General features: G+C 42.1%; 2 protein-coding genes across 2 annotated transcripts in view; one reads left to right on the top strand and one right to left on the bottom strand.

Moving 5' to 3' along the window:
- Positions 1–26,022, bottom strand: part of LOC145452182 (uncharacterized) — a 377,577-nt gene that overhangs the window by 130,643 nt on the left and 220,912 nt on the right. The window lies entirely within an intron of this gene.
- LOC145452180 (tyrosine-protein kinase transmembrane receptor ROR2-like) overlaps positions 1–26,022 on the top strand; it is a 262,709-nt gene that overhangs the window by 231,020 nt on the left and 5,667 nt on the right. The window contains exons 4-16 of the mRNA XM_080330408.1: positions 1,119–1,156; positions 3,318–3,432; positions 6,587–6,768; positions 14,307–14,340; positions 14,924–15,063; positions 15,640–15,866; positions 16,348–16,548; positions 17,123–17,243; positions 18,519–18,721; positions 18,957–19,082; positions 23,664–23,774; positions 24,157–24,345; positions 25,544–25,722. Of these exons, the coding sequence (XP_080186534.1) occupies positions 1,119–1,156; positions 3,318–3,432; positions 6,587–6,768; positions 14,307–14,340; positions 14,924–15,063; positions 15,640–15,866; positions 16,348–16,548; positions 17,123–17,243; positions 18,519–18,721; positions 18,957–19,082; positions 23,664–23,774; positions 24,157–24,345; positions 25,544–25,722 (1,866 nt within the window). The remainder of the gene's footprint in view (positions 1–1,118; positions 1,157–3,317; positions 3,433–6,586; positions 6,769–14,306; positions 14,341–14,923; positions 15,064–15,639; positions 15,867–16,347; positions 16,549–17,122; positions 17,244–18,518; positions 18,722–18,956; positions 19,083–23,663; positions 23,775–24,156; positions 24,346–25,543; positions 25,723–26,022) is intronic.

Below are 26,022 nucleotides of genomic sequence, written 5' to 3'. Positions count from 1 at the left end.
TAAATGCATGTATCACTGTGCGCATTCCGCGGAGGTTTGTACCTACCCGGTGAGAGAGTTGCGAATAGATACGCTACGGCTACACAATTGGGCAGTGCGCATGCGCATGTCTCCACCTGCTTGAAAAGGATCGCGATGAGATAGATGTAAAGATATTCAGTTCTTAATGAAGGTCTGTTGAAATATGAAGCGTCAATCCCGACTGTGCTGGTCACGTAGAAATAATATTTTGATACCGTATCAGGTATGTTGGATCGTTGCTGAGGGTGCGTGTCATACATTGTAACGCCTGATTCCACAATCCACGTAGCCCCCGCTTTTTTAAATTAAATTTAAAGAATGCTTTTGTTGCTTATACGATTGCTTCTGTGAAATGTTGTATCACTCACCTGATCACAACGGATCAAATTCTAAATTTTGGACCGTTGTGACGGTACGAGCCACATGGTACCCGTTACCGTTTACATGAAATGATGTTATACCCCATTTTTGTTGTTGTTGCTATTGCGTCATGTATGCAATGTACATTGTACAGTTATTTGCAGAATGTTCGTTACATGTGGTCTCAGCTATGTTTTGTAAAGCGAGACGCAACCTTTACCCCTATGACGTATAGTCCCCATCTCGTTCAAAAGAGCCCCTTGTCGGATTTATATGGAATATACACTGACCTATACCCGATAATTATACTTCGGAAGCAATTTGGTTTGTTATGTATACAAGCTTCTTAGAATACAATATCGACTGGGTCTAATTATAACCATTAGAAAGCTGTAAATCTCAGACTTACGTATGCGCATTTACTGCAACTGCAGAATGAAAGTATCCAGTCCGCTCCCGGCTTCGACCGGCCAATCGCATGAATACATCACAGCGTAATGATATTCGGACGGCGCAAAGTTAGCAATGGTTATGGTATAGGTGTAGCCTTTGGAACTGTCCATTTCGTATTGAAACCGTAATTTGATCCTTTTCATCCTTCTGTCATAATTGTAATTTTGATGAATGGCACATTTCGCTAACTGATTTCGGCTCTCTTGATAAAAGAGATGGTCACTGCCTCATCGGTCAACTTTTCTGCCGCCTATACGTAAATAAAACCAATCAAATTATTGCAGTGGGCCGAACCCGGGAAGACGGAAGAATGGCGATGAGAGTAAGTACTATGATCTCACTTTTAGCAATGTGGTTTTGCTGCATAGACAAATATACCAATCATTCGGCACATTCGCTTCGGTGTGGAATATATGATAATATAAAAATATAACCTGTCAGGGTATCCCTAGGTCATTTCAAGAAATTGGTTTTTGCTTACATCTTCCAAAAAGAAAACAAAATACCTGTGCGTCCGGGCGATTTATGGATTTCTTATAAACATGATTTACTGGACGCGCAAGGCAGCAAATAGTCATTTATAGTTATGCGTTTGCCTTCCGGCCACTGGCCGCAAGTTGAAGCGCATTACCGAATCGATCATTACTAAGGCAGAATCATAAACATAAGTTGTTTTCAAGAAAAGTAATTATCACCAACATAAGTAATCATACAATATTTATCTGTCACTCGGTGATTCAATTACTTTTCGAACACGTACGGCATAATACTTGTATCAGCGAGTGTACCCATGTGTGAAAATACTATGTCAGCCAGAGACACAGATTTTATTTCATATCCATATCCAATTTGCATTCCCCGGCATATCTAATGTATAATAAGGATGCTATCGCGTCGACAAGCGAAGATTGGCGAAATCTGAAGTCAGCACCTTAAAAAAATGCAGAATACAAACTTTTTGACTTGAGCGGGATCACGTCCGCTTGCTGACCCTCGAAATATTTGCGGCTTTGAACATAGGTTCGGATTCAATAGATTTTAGCAACTTCCTTTGTTACTTAGTAACTGTATTGATCGGAATATCTGGGGCAATATAATCCCTAATTGAGTGACAGTGTGGTTCTGGCGTCCAAGTAGAGAATTCCATCAGGCACAGATTGTCGGGGGTCATTCATCGTGTGTTTATAGATTCGAAATCATAACATCTATCCGTGACAGCACAGGAAGGCACGAAGGCATAAAGTCCCTTTCACGGGGAAGAAACTATTGTTGACATACACCCGCGTAAAACAACCTCTTCCAGTCGGGATCGTATGCAACTGCGCGGAGTGTAATCTAAAATAAACACGGCGATAAATAGCTTTGAGGATTATTCTACGAGGGACCTCTTTTTTGGTAGCGTCATTATTTCGCCTGTGTCTTATACGCTGGTAAATCAAAACACGCTGCGAGGCCTACACCCGTGACCTGTTCGGGAAATAACAAAGCCTGCCACGCACGAGTTGTGGAGAAGTGATTTCACAAGGGCCGACCCGTTTACCGCCGGCCCTTTGCGGATTCTACGAGGATGGGCCATTTGAAATTATACGTGATGTATAGTTGGTCTTCGCACGGATATAAAAGCTTCTGGTGGTTTTTCAGTACTACACCATACAAGACTTGTGCTGATACCATTATCCCAACTGACATCACCATTATAATTACATCATGTAGCATTTTCGGCGTACGAAACTGATCCGGACTTTAACACCATCCATGGAAGCTCTGTGTGAAATAGTTCCCGCCGTAATTGATTAACTAAACCGATTATCCCTGTACGAGGTCAACTCTTGTGGTGATATTGCCAAGATCACAATAGGTGGGCTCCCTAACCTTGCTTCCGGCGGTTGCCGTATACAGTATCATCATTACGAAGAACTGTGATCTGGCGGGGGCTATTCAATTGGAATAACTCCGAAATGTAGGAGATACCCATGTCTCCATTTGCGATGCTTACTAACCAGGCATCAATCAGAGTGTTGAAATCCCGACTTATTTGATCAATACCACCTTCTCAACATGCGCAATGCCGCGTGCCATTTTTCGGGGCTCGAAACTGTCAACTTCCCGGCTTAATCCACTAAGCAGCCTTTCGTCATGTTCAATAGCCCGCAACAAAAAGCCATCGATAATCCGCCCCGTCATTGAAGCAGAAGTTAAACCACGAGCGATAAATCAGCACCGCTCCGGCAATCTCGCGGACGATATTAAAATTTCCTTTACACGGACACGCACTTCTAAGCTGTAATAACATACGTGACCTAATCGCAGCCACCGAGTGAAGGTACTTTTGGTATTTGACGACGGATAGAGCTCCGTTGAATAGTCTGTAGGCGCTGCGTGAAAAAGGGTGTAGAATAAACGTGTTCAGAGCGCGGACTTCGTGTTGAAATCTGTCCGTCGCCCGCTATTTACTAATTACGTCAACGATTACGTCATTTCAGACCATTATCTGCGCATCGTGTCAGAAATGCAGAACCAAACGCTCTACTCCGGTGACAAGGCGCAGTTCAAATGCAAGGTCGACGGCTTCCCGACTGACGACCTCAAATTTACGTGGTGAGTGATTTTTGGTTGTAATAAGCTATCCTAGACGGGTGACGTAATGGCCGGTCAGTTTACTCGGTCCTTGCGCGAGAGAAATCCACGGAAACCCGGGCATATCACACAAGCACAATGTTCATAACGCTAGATCAGTGGACAATTTGTTATTGACAACTCGGCCCAAAAACCTTGGATTCTGACAATGTGACATTATTTATGCTCACAGCCTCACAAAGCATTCATGCCCCAAGCCGTGTTAAATAAATTTATATACACCCCTTACTTCGCCCCTCGCATATTTGAATGTTTACTACACCAACGGTGGACAGTTTCACTAAACAGATATCATGTGTTTCTGCAGTGTAGGCATGTCTGCATTTCGTACTGATATCGGCAGGGACATTTTTACACATTATGAATATTACCGATACCTTTTGTCGGGTGTGTAGTGTATAACTGTTGGAAAATCTCAGATATGCCAGGTGAACTTAACAGTGAAGGGCGGTCATACCTCCCTGTCTGCATGACTGCTTGAAGGCGTTGCGTGCAAGCGTCGCGCGTTGCAATCACATCCATTCATCAAAGGCGCTAGGGTCCCGGCCCCGATCGTTTGTCACTCTTGGTTCCACAGATACCAGTGATATCCTTGCTGTTTTGCAAACACCCGCAACAACAATAGTTGATCGTCTAATGATGGTATAATAGCAGCGCGTTATCCTTGAGTCAACATTGGTGGTCGATGTTTCGATTAGGCCTAAATACACTGGAGAGGTGCCGTGAATACAAGTTGCTTATACGCATAACTGAACCACGTTTGTTGCCGAGTGCAAAGGGCGTTCGAAAAGCCTTTAATTCTTCACACGATAATCTCTCCATTTACTCAACACGAGCAGAGTACTCAGCGCCGCCATTGTTCGATTTGTTGCAGTAACACACGGACACAATAGATTAGAAACGGTACCTTGCGTAGGATATAGCGAATCGATGCATTTTTGTATGCAAAGTCTCGTGGTCTCGGTGTTTCTGATCGCACTCCGTGTTGATGTGCCGGTCAATTGGTCACGATCACATGTAGACGGGTTACGTTAATTGCAACGGATTAGGCTTTGATGCGTAACGTTAAGAAGTCTGCAGAGCTACGAGAACATGATCTAGCCTAGCCAATGCCGAATCATATAATGGGATGGCTGTGATGTGTGTATATTGTATAAGCACGAAGCAGTTCAGAGCGCTTGATTATTGGGATCCAAATTTCGATGTTTAATCACTGTTACGACCAGTAACGTTGAGAAAAAGTAATTCCCGCGGTGATATCGTTTGCATTAGTTTGGTAAAAGATTAATGTTTGGCTTCTGTGCGACTGCGAAGAAACCGGTAGAACAGAATAAAGGTCTTCAGCCGTAGCAGATTGCTCCATTTTCGGACTCTGCACACTAATCAAATAGCTGGGTACCCGCTCAATGCCATTCGCTGGTAACATAGTAACCAGTCTGACTCAAAATACGTATTTTTTCCTCATCATGCTGTAGCTATAACACCTGTGACGCTTCCCATCACTTTGACCGGGCGGATTTGATAAATGTGATGTAATTTCTTTGCCGCGATCCAGGGTTGTAATGACTTGAGTCATGACTCGACTCGAGTCACGATTTTCTGATGACTCGACGTGACTCGAGTAATTTTCTCAAAATGCGGAAATCACTCGACTCAAGTCAATCTGTGTCTAGACTCGACTTGTACTCGAGTCATTGCGCATCACTCGAACCAAGTCATAAGACTCGAGACTCAAACGGCCAAGACCGACATTTCATTATAAATTCGAAGAATAGTAAAGTAACCACACTATTGGGATTTCGTCTATTGGTACTGGTATACTTGAAAAAATTCGCTAAAAAACTGCTAAAATTAAGGAGAACTAGTATATTATAAATGCGAACCATTCGATATCACCAAACAGAGTTATAAAAAGTGGGTTTAAGTAGAATTTAACTGGAAACTGAGCATTCACCATAATGACTTGGACTTGACCCTCTGCTCGATGACTTGCACTCGAACTTGACTCGGTGGTGAATTGAAAATGACTCGACTTGACTCGAGTCAAAGCTATAAAAATGAGATTGACTTGTGACTCGGAGCCTTGTGACCTGGTTACAACCCTGCCGCGATCATATAAAAGTGTTAAAAACCGAACTGCTCAATAACTAATCGACGAAAATGTGAGGTGGTCAAATTGCCCAGTAGCCTTGTCGTCGTTTTATAATGTATATTTCGTGGATTGTTCTCTACGATTGACCCCAATTATATTGTTTATTCCTCAGTGAATCATGAATGTATAGATGCAGGGTCTTGTATGATCTATTTATTTGAACCTTATTTAAACTAGTATGGTAACTTATGTTCATTATACATTCCAGATCTGCCCACATAATCCTTACGGGCAACAATATATTTAGGCTTTAGCACTCATAGGCAATTGTTTTGGATTTATAGTAACCGCGATTTGGTGTGGCCCGCCTGCAGACGTAGAGGTTCTACACCAGGATTAAACCGCACGGATCACCGGAGCGTTTGATTCGGCAAATGCGCCGCTCCGGAATTGATCCGATCAGGCCCATTTGTCGGATTATCCACCTCCAAATCAGATATTGTGGCAACCGCGCAAAGCCACTTGTAGCCCAGAGTAGAATCCGAAATTTTGTTCTCCTTGTGTTGGCTCAGGTAACGCTACGTAACTTGAGAGTGATTGCGCGAGTGTCCGACACAATTACGGTCGTTTACATATTCAATTTAAGGTGCATAACTGCATATACGACATTGCCTATAGCATAAAATGCAGCGGTGATCGAAATAGTCAGTGTTGTGGCTAAGTAGAAGTATGGAAACAACGCCGTGATTTTTTTTTTCAACCGATCCAAACGCACACAATGTACAACGCGATATGCAATACACACTGCGATGTAATGAGCAGATATGAACTCATCACGAAACGACTTTCTACCTGTGTAAAAAGTCTGGAATTTTCCCTAAAAAACTGTTCACGTAGAATTGAAAAGAGTCTTCAACATAACCAATTGATGAACTAGAACAATTAGACAAAACCTGCTTACGTACTCCGAAAAATTATAAGTACTTCGTCGCTGACCACTAATGCTTTCCAATTTCTACTCAGGTACCGGTCCAACCAGGTGATAAATGTAGACGAAGAGCCTCGGTACTCGATCCGTCAGAGAGACGGCACTTCGAGGTTTCAGATCCGGGACGTCTTCACTGCGGACTCGGGCAAGTACAGATGCGAGGCGTCGAACGGATTTAGGAGAGTAGCCACGAAAGCTTACCTCAAAGTCGGATTCGGTAAGTTGAAAACCGGCGTCTCGGAAAACATCGACCGTATGCTCGACTCGTACTATTACAATCGATATCAGAGTCCTTGTGCCCGGCCCTAATCGTAACTCGAAGACTTCTCGGGCGCAGCTGCTCAAGAGTTATCAATTATCATAGTCTTAGCATAGTGAATTAATGATATAGCCTTTGTCGGATTGACCAATAGTAATATTTGAAAAGACTCTCGGAGGTACAAAATTTCAGTATACAATTGAATAATATACTCATAGTGGAATAAACCCGAAAATTTTCGGATGACGCTCGCCAGGGCCAAGTGTCAGCCACTAGCCGAAAATAGGGAAGAACACTGTGTATCAATGTTATCAATATTCGGGTTTGTTGCAATATGTATATATTATTCAATGGTAATAGAATACGCCAGGACTCCTGTGCATGGAGCGCGATTTCTCTTGGCAGTAGCGCGAGCTGGTGTAATAAAGCCGTTGAATATAATGGTAACCCTGATCTGATCATGCATGCGTCTTTTGCGTTGGACGCCTCGTTAGCGAACCAGACCGATCGCTGCGCTATTGGCGGGGATGATATATCATGATTACATCATCGAGGAGTGATGGAAAGTTGAGAGAAAGTGTCCGGGTGGTGATAAATGTTTTATTTCTGTTACACGCCGCATTGCCATTTCACAATGATGTTTTCGTAAGGCCTTATAGAATTGGAGATATCTGGCGGTCGGTGGTCACTGGTCATATTGATTTACCGGAAGGAATGGCTCGGGCGAACGCGAAATGCCATTGAAACTGTTTGGTCGGGATTATGCGGCTTTAATATACTTCCGATGCATAAGTTCTAGTGTATTTTCGCGCGTCGGGCTGCAATTCTTCGGTAACTGTGGATAAATCAAGGTATTCGTAGAATGAAACTGAAACGCGGCCCATAGTATGGTAGAATTGTAAGAATTCAAACTCTGCTTATCAATAACATCGTAAAAATCTAAGTATAGTCAGTTTACTAGTGTATGAAGTTGGGATGACACTCGGATACATAACTTCAGCTAGGTAGTCATTGGCATGTGTTATTAAAGGTTAAATAAATACCTAAGAGCAATTTATTAAGAATTGACTTAAGTGTAAGTATTACAAGACCAATCAAGTAGGACTTGAAAGCGCTAAGACATATTTAATATAAATTGGCCCTGAAATGAATGACTATCAATGTTCTTTAGTATATTATTATTACGATTCGGGCACCCTAACACGTAGGCATGCGAATAACTTGTGACCCTTATGCGAGTACCCCAAATGCGTATATTGGATGCTCTGAACCGCGTTGTATTGTCTAAGATTGTTATCAACTTTTGCCAACAAACAAAAGCCCCGCGAATATCTCGTGATCATATCCGCCCAATAGTAAATAGCGCAATAATGCATTGTATTGCTTTCAATTAGATATGTTTACTTGACTCTGACCCCGGGCTGTTGACCCACAACAGCCAGGTTAGATATTCGGCAACCTGCAGAATCGTGTTGCCCGCACAATCACTCCTTGTTCCTGCGGAGTGAATTGACTGAAACCGTAGTACGCGTCATAATCGTTTCTCCCTAGCTTCAAAGTAACGCCGGGATTATTGTCATATCGCCTCTATGCGGAAACACAGCGGTGTAACCTACTAACAGAGGGATTACATATTGACGACTCATTAATCCCGCTTTAGGTTGCTGGTAGATTTTTGTTTCTGATTTGACAGCGTCATCGCATCAACAATGTCAAAACGTAAACTGTGTACCTTATTATCTCACCGGCCGTTTCACAGGATCCAATTACTGTTGGTATGCCAAACCAGAACTACTATTCCGGCAGATTGTCAAAGTATTCATCGTTGCTACTCAAGTAAAAGTCGAAGTGACGCCATAGCTTTCTACACTATAGCAAGTAATAGTATCAATTTCCAAGACATGTCAAAATTAATTTTAGTAGAAATACAAAATGAAGATCGGAGAAGTAATCAATAAGCATTGCAAATTAAAGTGAATTTGGTCGTTGGGTGGCTTACTTTTAGCAGTTCATCTGAGGAGTGTCCGGTCAATACCGAGAAAACCATTACAGAGAATGCCAATACCGAGAATGGACACCACCGAGAATGGACATTACCGAGAATGCAATATATGCAATGCAGGCATGTTATGCACATGAACAGGTCATGTGTGTGCACCACGGCGTTGCCTCATTCGGTATCGATGCTCAGGTATAAATTTCTCGACAACGTCAGTCCCAGTAAGCTATATTCTTGACATTGGCCATTCTCGATAATGTCCATTCTCGGTGGTGTCCATTCTCGGTAATGACCATTCTCGGTTATCTCCATTCTCGGTAATGTCCATTCTCGGTAATGACATTCTCGGTAATGGTTTTCTCGGTAATAGTATGGAACCCATCTGAGGTGACCGCATTAGAAATTGCAGGATTGATATTCGTGACTAACTCGAAATGGACAACGACACTAAAAACAGATGAAAATTTCGAAATTATTACAATTACCGTGACACTGGGGCTCTTCTGCGCAGTTTTCATGCAAGCACATCCCAAAATTACTTTACTAAATCCAAAGTGAAAAAGTAAGCAGTTTTGCCTGAAAAACTCAGTAGAAGTTTAAGCAGTCTAAACGCATATCCACTTGAGAAGGTGAAACCTATTTGAGTAATTTTAAAAGGTAGAAATACTTCGCTACTGGCCATGACCACATCTGCCGCAACCCCTGTTGACGCTTTGAGCCCGATGAGTATTCAGCTAGGATCATTTAGGATTGCGTTCACGTGTTCTTTGATCACTGTAGCGGTTGATATTTTACATAAATTTATTTGCGCCGAACCGTGCGGCACCTTGAGAATGAGAATTTATTCCGTAATATATTCGCACATCAAACGCGTCGGTTGCGTACGCAGATGCGATGGAATTGAACATTGCGAACAAAGCCTTCGCATGGGGTTGGGATATTTTGAGGTCATAATGTGTATAGCCTCCCTAATGCGTTCATTGTTGTCAACGCTAGCCTCAATGTACACTGTATACGTTTGGCTGACCGCAATAGCCTTACAGTGTAAGTTTGAAGACGAAATTGTATACGTTTTGAAGCGTAAGCAGTTTGGCAATTACAAACAGTTTTGACAGGGGGCGGCCTCGAAATGAAGCGCTAAACTGGATTTGAGTGAAATGTTTTTGATGTGTGGGTCGACACCGAAAACGTAAACTTTTAAGCAAACAAACTATCCATTGACTTGCACGAAGTTATTATTCAGTCCATAACAGGAGTCTATTTATAGCGAATTACTGAATGCGAGGATGCAAAATTGTTTTCGTAATTGAGATGTACATAGCCCGTCTTTTGATGTGTGTATTTGCGAGAATGTGAATACCGATCAAGGAATTGGTACGGTACAATATTTGGTACGGTACGATTGGATTTGGGCGAAAAGGAGGGTGCGATTATTTTCGCGATGTATACCGAAAAACATGGCGTAATGGTGGATAGTCTTCTTGATCGATATGTCGTGGGTTCAATCCCCGGCCGGGTCAGACCCAAGACCCGATCACTAAAACTGGTATCTTTGGCTGCCACGTTTACCGCTGGGTGGGCCTATCTATATCCTTGACGCATCATAAACTGTACTCATGGACCGTTTGTATTTGAACATGGAACGTCACAGCATACTGCATAAGTTTACTGCGAAACTCCACCGTGCAACATTTCAGTAAAAATATTGAGGGCAAGCAACTCCCAACCCCAAATGACCTCGGGTCACTTACGGTGTCAGCATCCACGTACTTTTTCCAGCCTATAGGTAGAGTTGCATTTGAAACATACACGTTTAAAACATTGCCCTCGTTTAAAACATATATTTTAAATGGCAGTTGTTTGAATCATTGTTTAAAACATGTTATAAATAAAGTGTTTTGAAACACCTCTTGTTTTAAATGCAACCCCACCTATAGGGTCCGCCTCTTCCATTCGGTCGCCTATTTTAGTTTAGTTGTCACTAAGTTATGGGGCGGTGAGCTATATGTACCTGATGCGATCTACTATTTTTTCATCCAAGTGATTTATAAGTTGGTGTCACCTTTCTCATGCAATATTCATATGTTAAGCGAAGAAGGTGTTAGAATTAAGCATTTCTCTGAAGATATCTCGCATTAAAAAAATACATACCGTGTGTTCCGCTATTGGTGGCATTCTTGTAATAAGACACGCACGCAATAGAAAGCTTGCCCACTGCCCAGTTCTCGAAATCGCGTGTTTGATGCGGCGCTTGTGAGAATTTATTGTTCAAGTGCTTGTTGCAGCCTGATGTATTTTTAGCAGATTCGATGCTTAAAGCGACTGGACTTGATACGATTCTATCGACAACTGCAGTGGCGTAGGGATATTTATGTTGGCCTGTTCCTGACGAGGCGTCGCGTTTCGAAATGGTCGCGTGAGAGTAAACCGATGCCAAAAGTCGGAGGCATTCTATCCCATTTCGGCCGTGACCATAACTAGCACGGATTTCGCTCTGACTGGACACGGTCGTTAAGAACGGGGTGATACTATCGCCTGTTCTTTACAACTTGCACGGAAAATCCGCACCCCTTTTTAACGGATCGTTACCAAAGACATTTTGATTCGATGGGTTGATAATGGCCTTTTGATCGGTTCTCGCATAATCGTGATTAGTAAACCTGGTATGCATCGTTGTAAATCTTAACGATAGGAACAAATATCTGTGAATTCGCTCGCTATTCCAAAGAGGCTTTAAATATGATTTGGTATCAGAATAAAATTGTAGGCGTGAAAACAATATTTACAGTATAGCCATTCTCCTCAGAAAGTCATCGTATTCTAACTGCAGTATTCACTAGTGGTCCTGCCGCGCTCTAGCGATCTCTGTGGTATCACCATCACGCGTCATCATTCATCAATTCTTAACCCTTTGCTAAATTTCTGGCATGCATTTTTTCACTGTATCACTTTCTCGACGTGACGTCTTTGTCCGATTTCTTTAGTTATTACGTGGAAAATTTGTGATGCGTCGCCCACTTTGCTTCAGCATGGTGCAACAGCACAGACTCTCACTGCAACTTGCAACGTATATATTTGTGTCATCACCATACTGGCCTAGGTTCGGTTGTACGCTAAGCTACCATATGCCCCATTAATATCACGGCTTTAAGTTGCACAAGTCTCGCCAATTGCGCGATATGATCATCTGGGTCTGTAGTGATGGCGATAGATCACGAATCTCATTTGTCATATGAATTATAGAATTTAGTCAAGTGTCGTCAATTCACAACGTCAGGCCCGTTCAAACAGCAGGATCTGAGAATGGTATTGGAATCGTTAGTAATCGGCTAATGTTCCATATCTTTCGTTAATGACACCGATTCGAATGAATTACCTCTTCACATTTCAAGTTGTCACGCGGCACTTCGTCAACGACTTATTTTGAGATTCAGTTATCGTACCGTGGTATAAGTAGAATCGGGAAAGTGTCAATGTGCGCTACGTGCTTGTGCCGTGGAATATATATGAAATACATTGAAAAACTCACACGGATATCTGAATTAATGAGTTCAACAGTTAATGTTTCATAGCAAGGCAAACACCCCTTTCGATATGCACCACAGTTGGAGTGGATAGCACTCCCCTGTATTTCCATTGTTGTTAATTGCGGACTTTGCTCTGAGTACCGTTCCCAGCGAACCGCGCGCCTCCGCTTTATCTTATGTGTGCTTTATCGCGGTGATAACGGACGCGTCCCTGATATTCTTTCGACACCGTGTTATGCGCTTTGTTGTAAGAAGATGCGTAATTAGCTGAGATTTTGTGAGCCCATCGCGGAATATAATAGTGGGTAAAATAGAAAACTAGAATATGCACCGCTTTGGCCAAAGGGTTTCTCAACTGATGCATGATTGAATATTTTAACGTTGGTTTCGCTGGTATCACAGCGTCAGGGCGATTGATGCCTGGTTGAAATTTCAATCCGACCTTATCTGATGTTATCAAACTCTTGCTCACAACACGATAAGGTCCTGCGTTAGGCAAAGCGCTGAGTTCCAGTACGGTATGCTTGGTTTTAGGACATTGCAATTGCGTAATTACGGATATGGTGTACGGATTACGTGCGTATGGATTATTATCAACTTACCATCGGGTTACATGTTCAAGTATAACTTTATACGTTTAATGTACACAACATTTTCATCGACGTTAATCGATATGTCACTCGCTGTGATGTGCAAGAATGCCAAGCCTGTGGCCACGGACAAAATGTAACATTTCCGGTTAGAGCCAGTGGCTAAATTACAAAATACTTATGTCTAATGGGTATACGGATATCAAATGTAAAATATGAGAAGCGTTAAAATGCAATGTCCTTGGCTCTGATAGAAATAATAATGCAACTCACTCAAACCACTCGTTACCGCATCTGATTGCGTGTGGCATTGAACGAGGAAACACAGACTAGCTTCGTGTTTCGTGGTCACCGACGAGAGACTGGTGAACCAAAGTGTAACCCGAGCCCTTTTCTCTGTTAATTACGACCCCAAATGACGGTATATCGGTTCGCATTACATCCCGAAATTCAAGGCCACCTTGAACATAACCGTGCTGTCGGTAAGAGCTCAAGTACCCGCGCATTTTAAGCAGAAGAGTTGACTTGAAGTTGCTCAAGTCAGGATGACTTGCGCTCACCCATATCGACGGTGACATTATCCAGATGAGGTGTTGGCGTTATCTGTGATTGCGATGCGGAAACCGCTGGCTTGCGCATCGACTAAGGGTGAGGTACAGCTCACCTTTTTGTGAACTGTGACGTCATAGCACACCGGATGTGGTCGCCACATGATATTTGAGATGTTCCAAACCCTGTGGTGGCTATTCCGAGAGTAACCACGTCTTCAGGGTTGAGGGTTTGGATATATGGGTGGTCAACTGTTAATCCTCTAATCAAGCATCAGCAAAAGAATTGATCCAAATCAGACTTACGCAAATATTGGTTAATAACTGTGTCGTGATATAGCCGAAAATCCACCGGAGTGCGATCTATAAAGCTTTGTTCCAATCAATGGCAATTCAAAACCTCAATGGTTATAAATCATATTTATCACACGGTCGACTGGCACCACAAAGAACTGACTGGTATTCATCGCCCGCCACCGGGGTTGACGAAGATCAGCGTTTTAGCGCAATTTCATCAACTTCCACTAAGCAGTCGTTAAGCCTCTTAGCCTGCATCAGCAAGATTAGATACATTGGTCATTCTCTGGCTTACGAAGATTATCATTAAGACGAAGACTTTCGTCAAATATGTCACTGGGTTTATCCGGTTTAGCGCAGTCTAATGTGATTCCATATTTATTGTCCTGACGTTGAGCGCGTGAGAATGTTATAGTTGTTTTGACAACGGTTTCCACTTTGATTGAATAGCCTGTGTACGATTTTTGATATTCCAACTTGACTGTTTCACGACATATTTCACCAGTAATCATTGTGTCTTTTTTTTTGTTGACAGTGAAACCCCCGCCGCCAGCAACAGACGAAGAGCCGTGAGTACCGAATTTTTAAAAATTCTGAAATAGATACGCTCACCCTCCTAAATCAAAGGTCTGCTTTAAAGGCGTGCTGTTTGTATGACCTAATTACCTGTCCAATTCTGAGAAATATGCAATTAAAACAGTGGACATAAAAATAGGCCACTCACCGTTAAATTACGGCAAGGTGTGATGTCTGGGTGTGATCGGACCATTACGTTTCTCATGTTTTTCTGCCGATCTTGTTGTTTGTTACTCGTCAGTGAGCCTTCATAATGGACCATGGTCCATAATTTCACCCGCACTTTAATTCGATCACATTAGTTGGTCGTAGGTACGATAGGCTGGTTATTGTCAGTTGGTTATGGCATCATCCATGTGAAAGGTATTTGCTGCTACATCAATGACATAATCACGCTTTACACAATCTATGGATTTATAGTCCTCTTTGTATTGATTCTCAAGCTGACTGAAAGTTGTAACGGGTTCAAAACGCAGCTAGCCTGCCACTTCGCCATTTCAACCGCTATCTCATGCATTATCCTCTGTCAAGTTACTGGTTCGCAAAATGCATGTATGTTCCACATTCTCGTTACAGAATAATACCGCAAGGAAGATGCGAAAAGTACGTGGGATACGCATGCCGGCCGTTTCTCGGCGGCAAGAACGTTTACATCGATCCTTATCAATCGCAAATGGAGGTGGAGAAACTCATATCAGTGGCAGTGAAACGCATAAGTAGGTGTCTAATCTCTGTCGTCGCAACTACAGCCGTCTTATCAACCATTGGCATTAAAGTAGTTCTTACTCTCAAGTCTTACCCAGAAGTGCGGGTCCAAATAGTCAGCGTTGCTGCGCAATTACATGTAGAAATAGCCACTTCCTAGACAGGTTAAAACTACTTCAAATGAAAATAGAAAATGAATGGCATGAAAATTTTCCAAGTAGGTACTTTAAAAAAGTGGATTTCTTAGACGATTCGGATACCTTTTATGAGTAAATCTGAGGTGGGAACTTTTAAAATTCACGTGATATATCTTCGAAACAAACGCAAAATGACTGGTGACACTGCACATTGGTGTTTTGAGTTACAGTAATGCAGTAGTTATTTCCGCGGTCCTTATGACTTCTCCACCCGTGAAAATGCTGCAACCTTACCCTTAAATTAACTTTACAAAATCAAAGGTGTAAAAGGTATGTAGTTTTGAATAAAAAGACCACTTATGTAGTCCAAGTATGCAAAACCTGCTTCTGTAAACCAGAAACGTACCCCGTTACGAAGTCGTGTCTCACCCAGCCCTTCTCTCGCCACAGAAGATCCAGACATCATATCCGCCACTTGTCATAAGTTCGCGGTGCCCGCCCTTTGCTACTACGTGTTCCCGATTTGCGAAGACGAAGACGAGGTCATGTCGGCGTTCAACGGCAGGAAATCACCGGAGGAGAGAGCTTCGCGGCTTTGCCGAGAGGACTGCGAACTTCTTATGAACGACGTGTGCAAGGACGAATTCGCGAACCCGGACGACGATGTGTTCATGGAGGTATAAGATTGCATTCTCGGCACTGCAGTACCGGTCGGTAAGGAATTGGGTATAGGTCGCAAAATTTACGGACAAAAAAATTGCTGTTAAGAAGCTATGCTGATGTTTGTGACGTATAACCGTAAGCCTTCGCGTGGACATTAGTGTATGTTATTCATCATGAAAATCGAATAAACTGCCCTGGAATAATCTAGTACGCTGTGAATTCATAATGGAAAATAGTTTTAATTACCGGTTTAGCGCCATAGCGGGAGGTGCAAATCAGGCCATCTGCACTTTTTGGTATCATTTCGCCGGTGGAAATACAAGATAAAATATTTGTAGTTGTGTAAAACGTTACGGCAATACCCATCGAAATATCAAAATAAAATGCATTCACCAGTGAGCAAATCAGATCAGTTAAAATCGTTGCTAATTTACGGCGTTGTCTGTTAGCATGTAAATCAATCGACATGGATCTGATATATATCACTCTTCACAGGAAATCGCATCTACAGCCAACTGCTCTCAATTGCCGCCCACCACACCCCGCGGCGCGTCCTGCTTGAAAGTAGGCCTGCCATCGGTCGTCAACCGCCAGCACGGTTGCTATAACGACACGGGCACCGGGTACAGAGGCGCAAAAAGATCGACCGAGTCGGGATTGAAGTGCCAAACCTGGCCTCTGGATTTGGTCCAAGAGGTAACGAATTGAGTCTTGTAGACGTTCCCACGATAAAGCGTGTATCTGTGTTGCTATAAGGGGTGGTCACTGCTCACTGGTCAGCAACGCAGTCCTTCAGTTTTTTTGTAATGCTCAAATGTGTTGTGCCTGCTTGCATTTTTCACTGTACTGGTTATAATTTCAGACTGTAGTTTTGCGATAGATGTTTTGAGAGAACTTGTCATATGAACCGCGTAATGGCTCCTGGTAAATGAATATATTTTTGAAAAGTTTGCACCAATTTGCAATGTCGTTAGCCATTATGCGTTAGTCACGAAGAGAAATCTTGCAATGTCGAAAGTTTACACTTCCGATTAACTGCTAACAATCTACTACTTCTTAAAAAGTTTTCATCTCTTCTATTGGTTACTTCCACTTAAACTCATAGTTTAGGGAAGTTGTGGAAACCTTCACCAATTCTGGTCGCTATAATAATATTCAATCGACCAAACAGAAACCATCCCATCGTGATTTATTGTGCGATTTCGTGATGATATAGAATTGAGCTTATTAAGTCTGTTATCCATCTAAGCTTAAATTCTTTTGTTTTCAGTATCCTGAATTGTCTGGTGGTCACAATTTCTGCCGGAATCCTGGTGCCGTGGAGGAGCGGCCCTGGTGTTTCGTGGATGAGGCTAGAAAAGTCAGGGCGACGTGTGACGTTTCACACTGCGGTGAGTTCATGTCACGATGTGAAACTTTAATCTCGACAGTTCGGGATATAAGATGATTCGAAAACTTTTAATCTCCGGTGACTGTTTGTAATTGGTAATAGGAAATGTGTTTGTGGATGAGCGAGACTACGTGCAGCTCTCCGTAATATTTACCGCGCGTTACAAATGTGTTGAGATTTTGTTTCATTTTGCCGCAGTGTCGTAGATCTGACGATGGTTGCTTCTTTCTTCTGTAACCAGGAGGCAGCAAGAGTCTAGCATGTTGTAATGACATCATACTGTAACGAATGATTCTTCCCCTCTTCTTCTGACCTCGTGTTCAATGGTAATTAGGGCTGCATTTAAAACAAAAATCAATTTAAAACAAACATTTTAAAACAAGGCCCTAATTTAAAACATGTTTTTTTTTCAAGCCATCACCTCACGAATATTGAATTGTGACGTCATAGTGGATTGGCATTAATAATTAAAAATACAGGGTAGCTATAGCTCCTTTGACGAAATATCTGTACTATTAATGTTGAACCGACTATTTTGAGGTTTGCAACCATCCCATATCGATATACATCGGCTATTTCGGGTGGTAATTGTCCGTAGGCTCATACAGCATGTTTTTTGGAAAGTATTTACACAATTATGGCATAATTTTATCGCTTAAAAAAACACATTTTTTTTTAAAAGACCTTTGTTTGAAACACTGTTTAAAACATGTTTTAAACACAGTGTTTTAAAACACCGTTTTTTTTAAATGCAACCCTAATGGTAATGGCATTTTAATGTAAATTCCCTTTTTTATTTGAATGCAAAACATTCCGGGCCGTTCATTAGCTGATGCTAGATTGGCTAGATATGAAGTGATACCCATGCTAAGATATGATTCCAGCGACACATGTAGCCTATTTTATATAGACTTTAGCGCGTTATCACAAAGTGAAGGCCTCCGCACAAGTAAAATGCAACCGCTGACCGGCGATCCCCATTTTTTTTAAATCTCGTGCCATTTTGAGCTTCTGGAAATGAGCCAGTCAGTGCAAATATTGCTTCATCAATTCGCAAGCTTCATAAATTTATAGGTAAGCTATGGTTGCCCGCGTATCACAGTTTAGGAATCACTGCGCTAAACGATTCAAACTGTAGGATTAAAAACATTACGTGACATATTCCGCGTATCTTTCATGTTTTGACACATATAGTGGATTAAGTGTCGAAGTATATACACTGTTTATGCGTATTATAACATTATCGCGGCAACACCATTGTGGTATATCTTTTCAGCGGTCTCGACTGACGGATCCGGATTGATCACCATTCTCATACCGAGCGTAACGGTTCCGTTGCTGATTCTGTGCGCCGTGGGAACATTCATCTTTTGCTGCCGCGGCAGAAAGACTAGAAGGCCGCAAAAGGGCATACCCGGCAAGGTGGTGGATAGTGGCACCGCGTTTCACTCGGTGGAAATGACAATGGCGCCCAAAAACGTGAGAAACGCTACAATATTACGCTGTGTGTCGAGGATTATCGTACAAAGGGTAGAGTCACGTTTTTTAAACTCATTACCATCACCTTTCCGGGATATAATAGAACAATATAATGCACACATATTTACCGACCATTCGTTCACAATTTATCGCTTTGACGCCCTGATATCAATCTTCCGGATTACAAACTGCAAATACTGTGCGACAAATCCTCGGTAATGTATTGCGATTACAGATGACAAATATACCCCACGTGAATCCACAAAGCCTCCGCTTCACGATGGACCTGGGAGAGGGACAGTTCGGCAAAGTGTACAAGGCCCAGCTCTCTCAAAATCTGACCTACAACTCGAATTTTCCTGTAAGTAAAACAGAGATTATTCCGACTAAGCCCGGCTATAATTGGATGTAATTCCCGCCTCTAACCGGAAATAAGGAGAGACTGCATCAAAACAAATTCGCGAATGGACTGTAATTAACGGCTTGAGCGCGCGGTTAGCGGGTTTTGTGGTGGAAGCGTTACCGCAGCGCTATGTCATCACGCTGGAATACTGCTGGCTTTGAGAACCGGCGAGTTATTTGCCAACCCCAAGGTTTCAATGTCAGGGGAAGATTATTCGCGGATGTAGGCCTTCTCGTTTCTATAACAGCGGAAACCGTGATCCTTAGACTTATCACTGTGACGCCGCCGTGTACATGCCAGAATATATGGACTGATGCTGTACCCGTGAATTGCCCATGTTCTATTTCGCTTTTGTGCAGAATGGTTGAATGCCGTACAGACGTTCTTCCGTTGACATGTTGAAGTCTTCATTGCTTTTGTACTTGACTTTCACTATTTTGATGTTATATTTGATGTTTCCTATCTCTCTTTTAACTCTTTTTTGCCATTTGATATTTTAGTATTACAAATAAATAGCAGGTTTGAACCTGACAATGGATTGCTTGCGCAATACTGGTGTTGTCACAGTCGTGAGATGGTCGAGTTTGTGCGCGGTTGGTAGTCATGCAGCCGATGATAAGCGGACATAGCTAGATTATATCCACGATGCCAATACAGAATATATGTGGTTATGAAGTGACGAATTGCAACTATGATGGTGCTACGCTCAGTCGAAAGGAATAAATTTCGGGGATTTGGCTATAATGCACATTTTAGTAGGCTACTCAGAACTCTCATGGGGTACATCGTAAACGTAAAATTTTATTGTACCAGACCACCTTTGACTCCAAACAGAAGTATTTTTCCGTTGATAGGATTTACCTTTCTCACCATTCCCAATTTTGATAATTATCTTTGTCTGACCCTTATTTTTATTTGTCAAGCCAACCCACGATTGCTCAGCAAAACATTTCTTCCTGTTACGTACAGGATCCGGATGCAGCCACTGTTTACTGTTCGCCGGCTCCAATGCATTCTTGCGAGTTTCGCAGAATGTAGATTCTCACCGACGGATAGTTTCCTATACTGCGGTGTTAGAACATCCCACCTGCGTAAGCTTTAGTCTAGCCGCCGGCTGTTAGAAGCGTAGTTGGTTTGTTAGCAAACACTATTGTCGTTTAGTTTTAATTCGACATGGAGAATGTAAGGTTTACATGGTGTGAATCATACCGGTACACTTCTAATACCTATTCAAAGAAGTAGTCACGTACCCGGCAAATTTGATTTGACAGCGTGTCGAACTGTCGATACACATACGTCCGACATTTTCCCGTTTTTCGTAACAGTACAATTGGAAATACACTAGGCGTATTTATTTAACCGTGAAATTATGACGTCACAATGTACGCACACCGCGTGCGCAGACTGATTATAGATAACTAACCTACGTAGGTTAGTTATCTATGGTCTGATAGAACTCGTTTCCACGTTGTTACAAGACGCGTGCCATGCTGTTATGCAGCCTCAGCGTAAAGGTGGAGGTAAACGTGATATTGGCTATTGGATAGAGTAGAATCGTAGTCCAAGTTGAATTTCATAGTGCCACGACAGTCCATCTACTGCAATGTCAACTCGTCAATAGGCTCGCACAATACTAACACCGTAATGGTTGTAAATAATTGAATTTCTGAGATCTGGCGTATCGCTTGCTACTGTTTACACAGGCGCGCCTTATCGAACACGCAATCAGCCACCGAATTCCTCGCGCCTCCGGTCGCGTTTCATCTTGATAGAAAGACAACTATTTACAGACTCTTGACGTTTATGAAATTGTTATTCAAATGTAAACATCGCTTTCAGTATCCTAAATGGCGTTGAATGTATCTTCGAACGTTGAATATATCATGCTTAATGATCGAGCTGGAATACACAGTGCACACTACACAGCTATGGTTTATATATGCAACGATTCAACTCCTTTAATAGATGTACATCATTGCCATCGTATGCTACGTAGAGATGTAAGTACATTGGTCATTTGAGGACCGGCAGTTTATACCTATTCTATTTGATTACGAATAGGATGGCGGCTAAAAATATCATCAGATCCAAAATATTTATCAATGAGTTATATTTACTGAAAATGCACACGCGTATCACGCACTGGATTTTAATCAACTAAAAAGAGTGACTTCCCACACGTATTATGGGTACACCATTTTGAATACATGTTCGGGACTATGTGACGTATGTGCGGCAAATATGTCAATTCAAAAATCAGCGACAACATAGCCCAGAAAGGTGCAGTTCATCTTCAAGACGCATTAGTAAGAGTTCAATTACATAACAAATAACCACACAAGACGGGATATGGTATCACATCACGCCCCCTTAAGTTGCATTTCCGTTACATGATCCTACAATGTTGACGAATGAGACAGGAAACGCTCTTAATATACATCGCGTGCCGATATATGTTCGCGTATGACTCTGGCGTAGTGTTAGATTACGGGTTCCGCAACCATATCGCACTTTGACCATATCTGTATCATATAAACATGCTCTCAAAATTCGGTCTTTCAAAAGCACCTCTTCGTGTTCTTAAGTGATGCCGTGCTATGAGTTTACGATCTGCCTTAATCCTTGACCTACTGGACAGAGCGTATTTTCGAATTGGGAAATTGGTGCTCTTCTATTGTATGATGGCGGAGCACTGTAACTTAACGAACCGAACTATCATCAGACTATTTTCTGCTGATGTTTTATCGAATGCATTGATACAGTATAAATAACTGATGTCGTGACAATGCGTTTTGTTATAACCAATCACATTGATTTTCATACGTATACTGTTATCGCTGTCTATATGCATACCTCTATAAACAATGAGCAATTATTGCATCGCTCAAGTCGATCCATTATACAGGAATGACAAATCGAGTACAGTTTTGACTTACGCTTTTTGTTAATATTTAATATTGACAGTTGCAATATTGCAGACACCGCAATCACATTCAAAAACACGCCAATTGAATCCGTGGACATTCCGACTTTGATACCCATCATTTGCGCTAACTCGGACTTTTCGCTTGTCGCTAGAAAAGCCTAACAGCTCACTTTGGTGTAACATGTAATGCTTGGTTTGTTTATCACGTTGGAATTATGCGACACTTCTATTTAGAAACAAGCACAGTAGAAATCCTGTCGTTAACAAGAATGTGTTGGATTAATTGATAAGGATCTTAAACCGGTGTTTTCAATTCAAAATACAGATTTCTCGAAAGAGATTTTGTGGATATTGAGCTTTCGGTCCACGCACGTACTCCTTTCTCAGGAATGCAAAGATGTAATGGCGCTATAATTGGTTCACAAATCGATTTAGAACAAGATTTCGCGTTAAGATATGTTTCTGGTGGTATTGTTTACATGCGATGAACATCGCAATTTATTGGGGCCTTTTATGTACAATGTAGGCAACGCGTGTAAGTCATTTACATATCGCTTTATGACTCGCTGGGCGATATTTAGAACGTAAACGTCAAAAATTATATGGAATGAAATTATTAGAAAGTCGACAAAAATAACCCAAATCACGAAAATAGTCATTTAATATGTGATTAGGTAAAAACCAAAACTTACACCTGACAATAGGGACATTCTCCTCCGACGAAAAGGAAGCTCGCGAGGCATATCGGTATAACTTCGTGCATGACAAGAAAGTTGTAACGAACAAAGGAAACTTGCTCAGACCGACACGAATACACAAACCTGCTATTTGGTCCCAATTTACTTTGGTAATTGACCGGAAATGAAGACGGCGAGGCCTCTAGAGCAGTGGTTCTCAACCTTTTTTAGACACGCCCCCTTTTTGATAGTGATTAATTTCGCGCCCCCCTTATCGTCATATCACCAAATCCAACCGGGATGCTAGCAACCCCAACAGATTGTTTAATGGTATGGAAGGTTATGAGTGTTGATGAGAGGATTAAAATTATGGAATTCGGTCTGTATATAGAGAAACACGCGTGAACTATCGGCAAATCGCGCCAGCGCGAATTTTTTTCAGTTGACCGCTTCTTCGCCCCCCCCCCTCACTTCAATGCTTTCAGGTTGAGAACCACTGCTCTAGAGCATAATTCATTTATTTTTGCGAGGAAGTCGACTATTTCGCCGATTAATATAAATTCAGATCCCAGTGGGGCGTTGTGAACTTTTGTCGGGGTCGACGAGACCTATAAATGGTTACCCCATTACTAGTTGCGATTGTGCAGTCCCGCACATTGATAGAATTGCGTCGTCTCGAATCGCAATGTGAAACAATTGGTAATTATTTATTCCCGACACTTTCTGGAGAGTCTGTGGTTACAAAGTGCTTAGCTTTGATTCGATTAAGTTGAATTTTCCGGTGATATTACAACTCTTTCCAAGTGGAAATTTAGACTGTGTTATTTCTGTTCGGTTCCGATACCATCGATGAAGAGGAAACGGATTTCGTTATCCAATTTGTTAACAACACAATCGTCCTTATTATCGGCGGTCAAGACACGTTTTGGATTTCAGGTTGCGGTGAAGACTCTCAACGAAGGCTCCTTGCCTTGCCAAATCGACGAATTCCAGAGCGAAATGGACAAGCTCAGCCAGCTGCAGCACCCGAATGTGGCCTGTTTGAAGGTGTGTTGAAAATATCATTTAGTATTTTTCTCGCGAAATTTATGCGGCGGACTGGTATCAAAATTCTTGAGATTTTCTAGTTTTTCCAAGACTAGAAATCCTCTATAACTTCGTAAATTTCCGACTAAGTTGATCCATTTTCCGATATGAGTGTCAGATGGTTGGTTTTTCTTCGTGGAATCTGTAATTGGATCCGCAGGACGATGTTAGAATTTAACATACCCAGACCGCTTGCGGCAGCTGACATGCCTATAAATATAATGGATCTTGCGTTGTATGAATCTCCACAGCGATTACTTTATCTAGCAATATCATCACTCTGCTTTACTGCGTTTCAATTCCGTTTGGTGCCCATTGATCAATTTCCATTGCCTTTGTTCAGGCTGTCGTCATGCATCCCGGGCGACAGTGCATGATATTCGAATACACGAACCGCGTTGACCTTAACGAGTTTCTGAATCTCCACTCGCCAAATTCAGACGTTGTGGTACCCACCAAGCTGTCGAGCAGCGCCAGCAGCCAAACGTCGAGCTCACTGGAGTCGAATGACTTTATCAACATGATGACTCAGGTCAGTGCCCGCAACGTATCATCAGCTGATGCGATAGGTATATTATGGGTAAGGCAGCTTGTTTGATATGTCAGCAAGTGTCATAATTTTGTCATCTTTTGGTACTTGCATCTCCCAATCATTCGGTCACAACGGTATCGATGCCACATAACGATTTCGTATAGTCCATTTCGGATCTTCATCTCATTCTTTTTGTAATTATTGGTGCTTCGTTTCGTGTTCATGTGATGTTCATGATATCAGAAAACATAGGGAAGCTGTTCATTCCTATCTGTCTTTTGCTGAATGACAAAATATCAAATTTTTGCTCAATACCTTGCCCTTTTCTGTGAAGTCATATTTTAGTAATCACGAACGAAAGCACCGATAGCAGCTGGATACACAGTGTTTACAATGCCAGCAGAAGGCAGCACCCATCCCGTTGTCAAATTCGTTTGTCCAGTCAGTTGAATGTCGAAGATGGTAGTAACCAATATATACACAGTGTTGGATATGCAACCAAATCCTTGGCACTAGCCCGAAGTATCTTAATGTGAACATTTGATACGACCCTGATTTTCGTATATCTTCGACGGAAACACATCATGATTGCCAAGTACGGGACCTCGTCATTTCCGTCATCTCTGGTCCCACCCGTAATACGTTAATCTTATATTTTCCTAATTGTAAAATCGCTGGCAATTAGGAAATACCCTTCTATACTTCTACAATAATTTGTTTAATGATGTGTAATCAATCTAATCACCATATCCTTTTTATTACGAACCGTTGTCTAGCACAGCGTCTGGTCTGTTCGAATGAATACAGCACTTCAGGCTGTTCAACGGCAACAGTGTTAGGTTTTCCATACCACCACTCGTCCAACACAACGAGGTGTGAACTGTGAATTCATAAACTGTAACTGCCCCGAGTAATCGTATTTTTGAGTAAACAAACGCTTAACCGAACACGGTCGACAGCACGGATAACGGGCGTTTACGCTTGATTTGATCCGTCGTCCGAACGCTTGTGACATCACATGAACAATTCCCGAATCGCTCATCCATCTCGCGAATCGACGCGACAGAACGATTTGCGTACATATCAAAAAGGAATATAACTCAACACTCTTAAAGTTACAGGCTTTGCCCCGGCGTTTTCAGAATGAAGCAACCCGCAGATATACTGTGACCCGTAAACAATGTTTTCTGTTTTGTAGATCGCATCTGGGATGGAATATCTCACATCGCACAGTTACTTTCACCGCGATTTGGCGGCAAGGAATGTTCTCGTGTGCCAGAATAATGTCCTGAAAATCTGCAACCTTGACGTCGTCAGAGACTGCTATCTGTCGAGCTACTATAGGTCGCCGCAACGCCGTAGAATGCTCCCGATTAGGTATGGACATCACACATCATTGACAGATACGTTTCACAATACTTCACTGTTGTTGAATATATCCCAATGCGAAGGTGACAATTAGCATTCATACAACAGCAAAGTCCTGTTCTGATGTATAAATCATATCCAAAAAATATCATAATTATACAAACCTTACGATTCATACACAGTTACGATGGCCAGGCGATAGGAAATTCTGCGGCAAAATTGGGGTCAGGGGAAATGTCAGGGATTCCGAAAAAGTGTAGTTTGTGCAAGTTTTATAATTTTCAAGACGTCTTTTTAAGTTTTTCGATG

Source organism: Botryllus schlosseri, chromosome 12 (genome assembly GCF_051294905.1).
Source record: "Botryllus schlosseri isolate E-star chromosome 12, Bs_hap1, whole genome shotgun sequence".
In the NCBI taxonomy this organism is placed as follows: domain Eukaryota; kingdom Metazoa; phylum Chordata; class Ascidiacea; order Stolidobranchia; family Styelidae; genus Botryllus; species Botryllus schlosseri.
Note: the sequence above shows the minus strand (reverse complement) of the source record. Positions and strands in the feature narration are given on the sequence as shown.